The following is a 14113-nucleotide window of genomic DNA, read 5'->3' on the forward strand; positions in this document are numbered from 1 at the left end:
CTATCACGGTCGCTGTCAACTTCAAACGAAAAACAATCTTTAGTATATCGCACAATTTTATTTACAAAGTCAATCAGTTTCCTGGACATATACATAACGTAGTACTATTTACATGCTTTTTAAAACACAGGTTACATAAATACAATAAATCTAGCTGGATTCAGGATTTTCTCTCAAGTGCCCTTCTTCGGTATGGTTGGTATACTCTGTGTATTCTTTACTGCACTGGCTATATTTATACATAGTATAAATACGGCGCAACATTGTATAAAAAGCTTACTTTACTAAGTACTAACAACTAGGTCGACAATGAAAAAATGTTCCATTTTTTCGCTTTTTTTCTTCTAGGTTCCATTGCAATTCAGAAGCGTCAAAATAATTTAGTATATCTATGTATTTACTCGATCAATCTGGTAGGAATGCAATTGATGTTACGGTAGTTTGTTTTGCTTTGGCAGTCAAGCTTAACTCTGAGTAATTGTTAGCATGAATCTCACCATTTTTTCTGTTCAATTACCTACCACATTTTCAGGTGATAGACGTACGTAACATCATTTAGAAATACGTTACAAAGTTTAACAAGGAGTTTGTAATGCGATTAATAAACAGTCATACGCAAAATGAAAACATATGGCATACGAAAAACTTTCAGTCTAAGAGAACCTAAACAGTTACCGAAATATAGAGATAAGGGTATCCGGTTCCTAAAGCTGAGATGGGCGTAAAATTTTAAAAGATTATTTAACGCATCACTATGCTTCAGATTTTCATTTCTCGTCCAGTTGTTCTTCTGCTAAACTCTACATCGTCGGCCAGTATGTCACTATCTGCAGTATTTGTTGTAAGTAAACGTATTAATTCGCAATCTGAGTGTGGCTGACTTGCAATCAAAAAAACTGTTGAAACAGTTACAGAAAATGTCGTTGGCGCACTATATAACGAAGAATGAACTGATTACGAAGTAGTTGATGATGTTGGTGGTATTTGGGCCAGAGCGATCAATATGGCAGTATGAACAGCACGTCGGGTGAGTAAAAATGATATCGTAGTGTTCTCTTGTGTCCTACCATGGCCTTCGTCAGTGTTTGTTTCTGCCGCTGCAGAATGGCTTCAACGGTCATGGGTTTGCGTCGCAAAATTACAAACGGAAGCTCATTCAGATTTCATTAATCTAGGTAGACTATAAAAAGGGTGGTTTTCCAGGCCCATGCTCTTGATCGTCGTTGGTAGATTGTTGTTCGTCCAAGCTTAAATGCCCAACTGCTTCATGTGGCACTTGTGGATTACTAGAGTTCGCAGTGCTGGGAAGCGATTCGGGTTCGGTAGTACTCATTGGAGCCTGGCTCGACGTGGATGGGTAGACAATTGACGAAACGAAGCAGGTGATTTGCTTCTTCAGTCGAATGAGAGGGCAGTTTTCTTCGGTCCAACCATTGGATGCTTTTCGTTTGATTTTACAACTAGATTTGGAACCGCTAGATCTATCGATTTCACTTGAGCAGGACGAACTCGTGTCAAGAACACTGTTTTTATGTGAAAACAGTTTCAGTGTCAGGCGACAGGGTATCGGCTCAGAAGGAGGTGGTGGTTGAGCTTCTTGCGAGGGTATCCCAGACTTGGTTTCGTCTCCACTTTCCTCGCATTGACTAGTATCAGTTTCCATATCGTATTCATTCTCGCTACTTATACCATTCTCACTACCTTTGCGCGCATTATTGTTTGACTTCGCACCCTCCAGCTGGGGAAGCTCTCTAGAACTACTCGCAGTAGGGCAATGACTTCTGTAACCACTTCCCGAATTCCCGTGACTGCCACTCCCGGAGGTGGATGCTTCATAATTCATTCGCTGACTACTATAGGACTGAATGTAACCGTCATCCCCACTACCTCCTCCTTCTCCTCCACTTCCTCTTGCTTCTTCAGAAATGTTTAAATTTTCCAAAGCACTTGAAATGCACGATGGTGTGTAGATGACAGCCGACGCATGTCCACTTCTGCCAGAAGTGAGCGGCGTCCCGTCTTCCCACTCATTTTTAACCGGATCATATACCTCTACGTAAGCCAAAAAGTTTAGTCCATCGTACCCACCCATAGCGTATAGCTTCCCATCCAACACCGTCAACGATAAGGCACTTCGGGCAATTTTGATCGGCGCCATTAGCTCCCAGGTTTGCGACTCGGTATCGTACCTTTCGACGGAATCTAATTGTCCTCTTCCATCATATCCACCGACCACATAAATATACTGCTGCATGGCTGCTACACCGGCACCGGAACGTCTGTATTGCATAGGTGGTACCATGGACCATTCATTATTTTCAGGATGGTAACATTCAACGGATGACAGACGATCTTGTCCATCAAAGCCTCCAATTGCGTACAGCATGCGGTTAACAACAGCCACTCCGACACCCAGCCGTTTCGAGTGCATCGATTTTACCAACGTCCAACGGTCAAGTTCCGGATCGTAGCTACAAAAAAAAAGATATTTTATTAACCGGTCATTGTTGTAGTCCAGTACCACTTACTATTCGACGGTGTTGTGGTACACCGTTCCCGCTGAACCACCAACAGCATACAGCAGTTCATCCATCACCGATACGCCTACACGATTGCGGGGTACCGACATCGGTGAACATGGCCGCCATGATTCCGATATTGGATTGTATCTATCAACCCAATCAGAATCGTACGAGGAGCCAGGGGAATTGTTTCTTCCCCCGACAGCGTAGAATGTGCCCTTCAGAAATGCAGCTCCCAGTCCAGATCGTGGTACCGTCAGCTTCGGTAATGTGATCCACACCTTGTCATCGACATTGTAGCTTTCGAGCATATCCAGGGAATGTTTGAAATAGCCACCGGCAACAAAAATCATTCGTGTGGTATTCGGTTTTCGTTCCTTAACCACCGGTCGCTTGTGCAAAGTTAGATCTTCGAAAATTTTCGCCAGATACTCGCGACAGGCCGGTGCCTTTCGAAGGACATCGCAGTTTTTCATCTGTTCCTTGAGGAAGCTTGGCGTAAGCAACTGACAGCGGACCGTGCACAGTATAGGTTGCATCTGCGGATACCGGTTATCTTCGTCAAACTTGACCCACTTCAGCACGGCATCGTACACGTCTCGCTCTCCTTGCACATTCAGTTCGTCCTTTTTGATTAGGCAAATCAGTTGCATCACAGATAGTTGCAGGAATTCCTCTTCTTGGCAGATCTTAAATGAAATAAAATTTATTATTCAAAAGGAACAACAAAAAAGAAACAAGTTTAGAAGCGTACTTTAGTAAAATTACGTTCGATAAACTGATTGGCCTTCTGCTTAAGTATTTCGCAACCGTGCTGCTCAGCAAAGTTGGCAATCCCAATCGCGTTGGTCGGATCGAGCTGACGCTCCAGGAAGGCACAGCATGCTTCCACCACGTTCGGCACTTGAAACATGGTTGCGGCAGGTAGCAATTGACAAACCGTCACTTCCGTCACTCGTATATGACCGGTGTACATGAAAAATAAGATTCGTGCCATTGCCGTTGGACATACCTGTGGTTCGGTATAGAACAAAAAGACTTCTAGAATTGTGATAGTTGCGATCGAAAGCATTCTGTGTCTACCCACCCCTTGCAGTCTGACCCGAGACATTTCGCACTCCTTCAGTCCTCCGGTAAACATGGCCTTGAAGTAGGGACTGGCCGACGACAGTACGACCTTGTGCGCCTGGAATGTTTCCTTCTCTACCTCAAGTGTCACGTCGGTCAGCATGTGATGGGAGCGCATCATGAACATCATCTTGAGCACTTCTTTCGCGTAGTTCGACATATAGAACGTCATGTCGCCGAGTTCCTCCTTCGGTTGAGCACCGCCCTCGCTAGTGCCATCCATATCACCAAACTGAGCGATAAAATCCGTTGCGGACTCCATGGCCGACGGCTCCGGCACCGAAATCTAGAGAAAAAAAAATCAGAATGGAAACGATTAGACATCACTGTGCGGAATTAACAGACTCAGAAAGTTGACCAGGATTGTCCAATATCAAAAGTGTAAAGTTCATGATCCATGAAAAAATTGTGCCCGTAGCTGTGCCTTAATTTCTAAAATGTGAGCTGTGCACGACGAAAAAGCTGATATTGCAAAATTGTTCGTTGACACTTAGTGAGACCTCAGGTTACGTCAGGTTACATCGCTACATTTTTTATATTTAAAATCATTTTGCATTGAAAACGTCTTCTTACGATATCGCAGTCATGTTTATAAAGTTGCACCCAATCAACGAAAGAAGTAATATGTTCTTATCTTTACACGAATTCAATGTACCTAGGTATATTTGTTTCTCTCGTTACGCTCATGCGTACAATCGCGATGTTAGCGCATGTTGTCAGTGTTTTGCGTGGGAGGCACCTACACTGCGCGAGCGAACCAATAAAAAGATATTAAAACCACTTATCAGACTGTTTGCTGCTAATTAGCAGCATCGTTCGAGGGTTATGTACTTTTCCTCTTTTTCAAGTGGATCTATCGGTACAGACATGAAAGGGAGTGTTTAACATTAACCTTTTAGGAACCGGAGTCCAAAATTCGAGAATTCGAGAGCAAATTTGAGGTAAAGCTCTACAGCATATCTATATAAAAGGAAAATGTGACACGTCCGCTGGTTGATGGTTGGCGGTCAAATCACACGCAAACAGACTAAACACTGTGAGAAAATATTCGCAAAAATATTGTTTCGCTCATTTTATCAGAACACTAGCTCCATATTGTATACACGGTTCCACACACTCATTTGCAAGTGGGTTATCCCTCAAGCTCGTAAACGATTTTTCAGTAGTGGTGTCCCCCGTATACCTGAGCCTATGACAGTATGCCACCTTCACCGCATATGCGACGACATACCCAACTAAAAATATATTTGAATTGACCTTTAAGCAGCCGAAGAATTCAGTTCGTGCCGTACGTCTGTTAGTCTGTGGTCTAATCTTATCGTGTGGGTAGTCCCAGTGCTTCTGCATAGTCACTGTGACGCTTTCCAATTGCAGGTCTGTGTTTGGTAGCAATTCACAACGGGGATTTTCAATTTAACACTAGTGGATACATAGTCAGTTCGGTCAGTTTAGACTGGATACCAAATCAATTCCGCATAAGCGTAAAACCAGCTTGATGGGATCCGAAAATTTGCTGGAAAATGCACACTGAATTCATGCTGTTTCTTCTTTTGTTTCGTTGATTCCTCCATTGTTAGTTGAATATTTTCGATAGCCCCCACCTAACGGATTTCGGGTTCCTGTAATTATAAGGTTACCATTGTCAGCTTAGGTACCCGAAATTCCGTCATGCGTTGAATCATTTGACCGAAAGGGTCTGTATACTGTTTCTCCATGTTGTAATCAACTTCCTAGACAAGTCTTGCTTCTTAACAGTCACCATATTATCGTTGAAAAATCCAACTTGAAAGACATCCAACACATACTGTTGGATACTAAACTTTGATAGTAGTGTCCGTCCTGTCGTGCAACACGCCGTGATGCACCTGCCCAGTAGAAGCCGAATGCGAAAGGTGTCTGATCGGAACTGAAAATTACCAGTTCCGATCAGACAGAGTTTTGCAATGAGCCCGGAGTGTCTTAAGACCACCTTTGCACTATTGAATTAAGGACCCCCCAGATCAGAGCTTGGGAAAACGATTAACTGAAAATGTAACGAACACTCTTCATTGTTTCTTCCAATCACTCATACACCACCAATCGACCCATTCGCTATCAAACTGCTGAGTTGACGGCATTGGTTAACATTCCAAGGGGAGGGCATAGCGTAGTTGGTAAATCGATTGCCTTGTACGCAGCTCCCCTGGGTTCGATTCCCAACCCCGCACATAGGGTTACAGATTTTTCTAGAGATCTTTCTAACCCGAAAAGAGGCGAATGAGCCGGAATACTGGCTGGTTCTGATTGGTTTTCCGGCTTCAGTGACACAACTGATTCTAGTTAGAATGGTAGGGATTTAGGGTTCCAACTAAAATAATCTTGAATAAATGTTTGAACAAAATTGGAAAAAAAATTAACAATTTAAACCAAAGTTTTGCGAATTTTTAAAAAATATTTTTTTTAGGTGAAAAAAATATTTTTGAAGGGAGGGAATTCCTTGATGTAGTTAGAACCCTAACTCCCTGCTATCACAGACCTACCAGACATGACACTAAAAACAATTCATTAAAAAAAATGTGATCATCACTTCGAAATTAATTTCGCTTTGCACTCTATCACCGCCTGGTGGCGATCTTTTGAACTCTACCATCTGTTTGATACTTTCATGTATTGGACATGGCGGTGCATTGTTATGCATAAGTGATTATTATAGACCACAGAAATTAACAACAAACATTAATCAAACGGAAGAGACGCCGAATTCTGAGAAATGTATAGATTTCTTTGCAGTAATCTACACTATGTGAGCAAGAAGGATTATCTATCATTAACACAGAATGTGATGTAGGCAATTTGTTTCTTGCGCTGTAATGTGAACTATTCCCCACAAGCCAGTTTGTGAAGTTAGTGGAAAGTGCACAAACCAGTGTTTTTGCTATTGAATTGAAAATGAAAAATAAAATGTTTCCGTACAATGCCCAGATTCGCCTTATTTGATTTGCAAGTATAATTACAATTAATTATTATGAATATTATTTTCCAATCTACTCTCATTTGATTTCAGCAGAAAAACATGATTGAATCAGTGCGCAATTTGCCATCGTCGTTGCGGTACACTTAGATACCCACTGTTTTCTCCTGACATTGCTCCCTAAACAATCTTCTCAAAAATGTACGCCCCCATTTTCGTAATACTCACTTAAAGTCTTGATTTCAAGACAAACGATTATGAATAGCAATTGTAGAACCCAAATTTTATTCTTGTTTCAATCTAAAACTGTTTATTTGGCACAATAACAATAACGACAATAACAGCCGCTCAACAGTGTGCATTTGGCCATTCTTGTCAATCATGTCATATGGTTACGCGCCTCTTGCGGTGAGCACGGAAAGTAATGAGCATGATAAATTAACGTTTGAAAAAGCCGTTAAATTTTTGCAACACGTTAGTGACATCGAGTGTCATGTCTGGTAGGTCTGTGCTGCTATCTTTTTATTTGTTCTGCTCCCAAGCCCAGTTCGTTGGGAAAATTTTTAGAAATCATAAGGCATTACAATATAATTTTTGATATTCGTATTTTTTTAGTCCTTGGAACTAAAAAAATTAAATTTGTGTTTAGCAGTTTTCGTTTGGTTTGACACTAGATGCTGATGTTTGACGCTATTTTTGGACATATTTCGACTAAAAAAATCGATTTTCATCAACATTTCATGTACTCCCTCTTTGGATTTTTTTCGAATATAATAAAATCAATATTCAAACGCTACACCCTCTTAATGATGTCCGATTGAGCTAAAAAATTGCATAGATTACTTTTTTGATGTAATAAGCATAAGACTTTATGCGAAAATTTAAGATGACCATTTTCATTGATATCTTCCCTCTTGAACACCCCCAGTTCTCCATACAAACTTTGGTTTTAATCTGTGAAGCCCCGTTCCAATTTTTAAATTTCTTCATCAGGGGTTTCCTGGGACCTCAAACTTTCGCTATTTTTTTCGTTCTGCTCCCCGATCGTGTGTTCATGAGTGTTTTATAATAAGAGTTGCTTAGGAAATGGTAAGTAGGAATTCATACCAATTCGACCCATATTAAAACCACAACAGCATGATAGCCATCATTGCCGGCCACCCTCATCTCCATCGTTTATGGGGAAGGATAAGAAAAACGGAAAGTGTTGATGCTACACCTACTTAACGGAAGGTAGACGACTTATCATACTCTTTCATAGGTGTTGCGGAGTTGGTGGTTTGGAAGGGTATAAGGTCTAGGATTCGCTCCAAGCAAGCGATGCAACCTGCAAAGCATGGTTTATTAGGTAGTAGTTTATTTGGTTTTCGAGTATACAATCACTCGAAAAAGAAAATATCTTTAGTTTTTGGTTCTTTTTAAACGCTGGGTAGCCGGCTACCGAGAGTATCCTATGTTTTTCTAAACAAAAGCAATTTGAACTCAACACAGCCGACCGTGGGAGTATTGCCTAGAAAAGCTAATCTTATCTGCATAATGGACCGGATCACTATTTATTGCGACAGTATTCAAATTTCGCTATTCCTTGCCTACGATATATTTATTGGGTTGACAACTACCAAGTGATAACGTGGTACAAACAAAGAGTTATGATAGCTCGAGATGTTATAAATCAAGGAAAGTCTTTTCTACTTTCCATATCGGATTGCTACGAACGATAATATCGAACATTATTGCGTGATCATCGATACTAGTCACATTAAAGTCTTATTGGGGCTGATTTTCGAACAACTATTTATTGAGAAAAATATTAATCGACGGTTGTATACAAACCGAACCTACAAAAGAAAACCAAGAAATAATTTTGTGCTGCCCAAAATAACAATTAACTGAACCAAAAGATTCACTCCGCAGGACGGATATACTAGCAGTTTCACGCACGCGTCGTCCCCGTCAGCATACCCGATAGCATGGCCGATCTTCACTAATGTCACTCCCGCTCGAAACGAATCTGAGGCAGGCCCCAATTCGTCAACCTGTCGAAGTGAACGAACTGACAGCGGTTGGGAATAGAACCCGACCCAGTCCCGTGTTTAAGCAAAAACGGAAAAAGGTGGCATGCACCCGGGTTGCCACCGCGGGGAGGTAAGGGATAGGAGTTCTGTATCAGAGGTGAATGGCAACACAGATTGGCCTCATGTTGCACGATAAAACAGGTTTGCCAACCGAAAACCTGTAATTATTGCGTGACATTGTATATAAAGTCTAATTGTGAGTCTTGTATTGGTGTGTGCGTAGAAGGTGCATCCAGGAGTGCATATCTGTCTGTTGGCGTGGATGCTCACTAATTGCGTAATAGTGTGCTCGCGAAGGATTCGAGCGTTTGTATGTTAACGTGTTTGTCGCTTGCGCTAGCGTGTGTAACTTCGCGTGCATAAATTCGATGGTATAATCGTGTAGCCATTCTCATATTCGCATGTATTCTTGAATGATTGCGCGTGGAATGTGAATCTGATGCTTAATTTTTAGTGTATGATACAGATGCTAGCAGAGTCAGTTTCCCCATGTCAGTAGAATTCCCGGTCATGTCGCCGTTGAACGTTTTGTCTAGTGAATATGAGCGTAATTGTTTGATTGGTCCAACTGAAGGCATGAGTCTAGGCTACTATAACCGAGAGTAGAGACTTCCGGACGTGACCGATTCATGATCGCGCGAGCGGTAGGTTAATGCTTGAGTATGTGTAGATGAATGCAATTGCATGTTCGCGTTTGTGACCAGGATTGTGTTATCGCGAAGGCCAAGAGCGTTTGGCTGCTTGGAATGGGACAGATTTTGAGTGTATGTGAGAGAATATGCAATTAATTGTGTTAGTGAGTGTTAGTATGAATCTAATTTAGGATATAGTAACAAAAGGATTTCATAACATACCAAATAAAGAAAAAAGATGCAAAGAAATTAATTAGAAATGTATAAATTGACCGATATTATTTTTGGTATACATCAGTAGTGGAAAACCAAACTAATAGAAGTACAACAAAAATAGGATTTCGTCAGCTATGCTGACCGGGAATGGATGATTCACGTGCATCGGTAAACTAATTGTATCTTAATTTATCCAATCCAATCTTCCCGAATGAATAAAACCGAATGCACAAATTGAACACCGGATTTACCAACTATTCTATCATATGCACCAGTTCTGCATCCATTCCCTGATCCAGCTGTCACAAATTGTCAAACGAACACATACACAGATACGACTAGCACATAAACCATTGTACACTAGTACTAAAAACTATCTAATAGGTTTCTACTTCTAAATTTCTGGACAAATACGTCAAATGGTCCTAAGTGCAAATGAGAGCCTCTCTTTGTTTACTTTCTCTTTCGATTATTACGGTGTCATCATACACCTTTCCAATATTGTTTCAGGCTACATCGAAAGACTCTGATTTCGACTAGCATATTGTGCTAAGAGTTGAGTAATGAACGTATAAACGGCTGAGTTATTAGCGAAAGAGAAAGTAAACAAAGAGAAACTGTCATTTGCACTTAGGACCATTTAACATGTTTGGCTAGATTTCTTTATTTAATTTATTGATCTGTGCACTATAACGACCTTGACCAATAAATTGACACACAATGACCCCCACACTACCATTAAGCTGTTGAACCATGTTTGCAAACACAACCCACAGAAAAGGCCAATCCACGACGATCCACCAATGTGCATATGCTGTTGGCTGACTGTTAGTTTGGGCTCGTGCGGAGTATGAAAAAACACAAAACATAACAAAGACCATAAGCCGTCTCCTCGATGCACCACTATGGAGGCGTAATGCAATAACCATCTTAAAGCAGTTGTCTGTCAGAGGTTCTTTAAAACTGATGAACAATTATACTTGATGATGTTTGCAATACCGTCAAACCCGTCAACCTAGGGGATGGGGATTTCAAATGTGATTGAAATATTCTAACAATATCGTAAATACTGTATATTGACAGAAATATTGAACGTGTAAGGGTCGCTAAAGATAGCTGTCGTTTTTTATTTGTTTAATAATTGAATAAACAAGAAGCATTAAACAATAGTGTCATACATCATTGTCAAATATTAAACTCCCTTGAATGTAAACTTCAATTCATATACCACGTGGACAATTTAGGGGAGGGTAGGAATCACGAGAAAGTCCACGGAAGTGGGGAGGAGGTCAAATACGAAGATTTTTTGTCCACGTGGTATATGAACGGCCCCTGGTATTGATTGGTATTCTTTTGTAGTTTTTGCTTGACCCCGAAATTGAGTCAGGTTGTAACCCCAACCGCTGTCCGTTCATACATTTTGACAGCAGTTGGAGTTAAAACTGACTCAGTTTCGCTTCAAGCTATAAAGGGCAGTAGTATGTATAACAAACATAAAGATGTGACACAAGGTGCTAAAAGCGCGCTTAGATCCTGACAATCCTATTTTTCATTCGATTGTCTGCTTTAAAGATATCACCAAGTGGCCGTTCATAAATGATGCCGCGTATTGACAGCTGGGAAAGAACCATGAATGTCACGTAACTTCGATGACACTGCAGTGGGATTAAGGCCAAGTTCCCCCTGGGCCGTGCAAAACTGAGAAGCAACATCAATTTAGACACAGAGAACAGACGTCCATTTCAAGCGTAAAAGTTGAGTAAAAGGCACATCCAATGGTAATTGATATGTTATCACCAGAGGGTGTTCTGTTGCCATCAGAGTTAAAAATATTCAAATTCATTGAATGAAAATTGATCATATTCAGCCACATTCATTTTCAATACTCAGTAACGCAGCTGAAAACATCAAACGAACAAACCGCCCATTCATCCATGCAGATTTTCATTCGTTTCCGATTATTACACGAATCAAACGCATCAAAGTAGGCCCTGGCACAATGTAAGCGATGATGATTGTTGTTTCGTATGCTTTACCGGCATTTGAAAACATTTTCCTTGATAATTAGTGAAATGAATATATTGTACGATATTCAACTGAATGAATGACATGGATATTTGAATGAATATTTTTTCTATTCAGTGCGAGTCGCATCAGGTTCATTTTCAGCCGTCAAAAAAAGGTTTCGATTATTTGTAACTCTGGTTGCCATTCCTTTTAGTGCGTGACTTTTACTGAATTGATGTCTAAGTGACCGTTATAGTTATATTGAGCTATGCCCGTATAGTGGTCGTAATGATCTAGCGGATATTTGTTCAAATGACAAAACAAGTATTTTAAACTTGTTTGTTCGAACCTGGATCTGTCTTTGTGTCTCAGTTGTAACATATTGTAGTATGGTTTGGATTATAAAAACATTTTTCTTCGACGTATAATCATGTATTGCGTCCGACTCACACGGTGGTTGTTTAACAATTGAATGAATAGTTCTCGAGGAGCATACCAGATAGAAATTTTCAATAGCATTTACCCTGCAAACAATCATCAAACAATCGATATTATGGTTACTACTGTTTCTACAGTAGTAACCATAATATCTACTACAGCAAACTCCTGTTATGTGTATTATGTTTCTGAGATAAAAAATGTATGGAAAGACATCGATTTTTTAATGTTAAGATGCATAACCACTTCCCTTTTTTACTGTAAAAGTCGATTTTACATTGAAATTCACTGTGAAAACGTTAAAGTTTATTGTTTCTGTATTGTAGCATAACATTGGACTTTACTGTAAATTATTGTAAAATTACTGTACTGGCACGGTGAAAATTATGGTTTCGTTACTGTACATTTCTACTCGGGATACCAAACACTTCTAGTTATTGTAAAAGCTTCTGTTCTAAAATATTAGATAGGTAGCATCTACAGGTTGTTAAAAAAAATCGAAAATTGATTAAATATATTCTCCTTCCGACGACCCCTCAACCCGATCAGAAACACATAACAAGAATATTTCAAAACTATATCTCCCGTTGTTACTTGTTATAATTTTCTGTTATTTTAACTACTAACGAGACCAAATTTATAACACGATATGTTACGAAAATTGCATTCTGTTATAATCTTGTTATTTCATTCTGATCGGGAACCGACGAAAGTTTGTAACAAACCTACCGTCCTTTTGTCATATCCGGTAACAAAGTATTTGAACATCACTTCATCGGCACCATTCAAACATTCCATTATTCTGGGAATCCACTGCACTGAACGCGATATTAAAGATAAGCTTTTCTATTCAAACTTGCATGAAGACTACTGTACATAACTTATCTCGCTTCCTTTGGGCTAACGAAAACCGAATTCTTCAACCGGTCAGCGATCTTCTACTACGAACTAAATAACTACGAATGAACTAAGGAGTGAAGTTGAATCAGCTGCTGGAGTGGATAAAGAAAGCACAATGTGTAACCGCATAGGGTGAACGCTCGTATTTTCGCTCTATCTAATGGTTCAAACTAACAACACAGACTAACAGACATAACACTGTGAGAAAATTGCTTCAATAATATCAATCTGCTCATTTAACCAGAACTCAAGGTCCCCCTTTAATACAAGGTCCTCACCATTTATTTGTAAGTGGGTCCTCAGGCTCGGGAAAATTTTTTTCCCTAGTGATCTATCCACCGTAAACCTGCACATATACCAGTAGCGCCATATTCGACTACCGTCCCAATTAAATATTTATTTAAAATAACCATTAAAGTGGGCGAAGAATTGGTTTCGAGTGTTATGTATGTTAGTCTATGCTAAGTTTGATGATAAGCATTTTTCGTCCCGACACACTTGCGAGTATTATACGCTCCCGTTCGCTTGGGTTACGAAAAGGTGCTGGGTTCGTCTGTTTGTGTCGAAAATATCAGCTTAGCCAGCAGTAAGCAACACTTGCCGTCGTAACACGTGTCTTCATTCGTCAGCTAGCAATAGTACTTAGCGGTATGCGTTTCAGTGTAACGTTCCATATTACAAAGTCCAAATTTAAGCCCGCCGTGGGCCTGTGATTTTGAGTAATTGCGCGCTTTCATATATTGACTAGCTGCTTTAGATCGATGTTTGCTTTCAGTGACAACGGTGCTGGTCATCGTTAGAAGCAAAATCAAAAAATAACCCATATCGCTCGCACTTGTCAACACACAGAGGACTGGAAACTAAATAGGGTTATGGGTCTCGCTCATCCCTTACAAGTGTGTGACGGAGCGACAAAAATCAAATGATTTCTATGTATGGGGATTAATGGGTGTAATTGATCCTTTCTTATTCAACTCTTTTGAACTCATTCGGTAACAGATAGTTCAGAGGAAAGTTGACAGCTTCCTTAGAATTTTTTTTTTTATTTCAATTATAGAGGTTTTAACCTTAAGGTCATTCGCCTCTTCGGGTTAGAAAAATCTCTTAGGAAAAATTTCTAACCCTATGTGCGGGGTCGGGACTCGAACCCAGGTGCGCTGCGTACAAGGCAATTGATTTACCAATACGCTACGCCCACTCCCTTCCTTAGAATGAAACCACAGACTAACAGACGTAACACTCGAA

The 14113-nt window shown here is 40.2% G+C and overlaps 1 protein-coding gene across 3 annotated transcripts in view; it reads right to left on the minus strand.

The window, feature by feature from the left end:
- Positions 1-51: 51 nt before the first annotated feature.
- LOC131677673 (kelch-like ECH-associated protein 1B) overlaps positions 52-14113 on the minus strand; it is a 74559-nt gene continuing 60497 nt past the window's right edge. For 2 of the 3 annotated variants that reach the window (XM_058957613.1, XM_058957614.1), the window contains exons 2-5: positions 3610-3936; positions 3277-3534; positions 2529-3211; positions 52-2471 (exon numbers count right to left, since the gene is read on the minus strand). In XM_058957613.1, coding sequence (XP_058813596.1) covers positions 1181-2471; positions 2529-3211; positions 3277-3534; positions 3610-3912 — 2535 coding nt within the window. In that variant the 5' untranslated portion in view covers positions 3913-3936 and the 3' untranslated portion in view covers positions 52-1180. Of the gene's footprint in view, positions 2472-2528; positions 3212-3276; positions 3564-3609; positions 3937-14113 lie in introns of those variants that run through there. The other variant, XM_058957615.1, reaches the window with a different exon arrangement.

This window comes from Topomyia yanbarensis, chromosome 1, assembly GCF_030247195.1.
Source record: "Topomyia yanbarensis strain Yona2022 chromosome 1, ASM3024719v1, whole genome shotgun sequence".
NCBI lineage: Eukaryota > Metazoa > Arthropoda > Insecta > Diptera > Culicidae > Topomyia > Topomyia yanbarensis.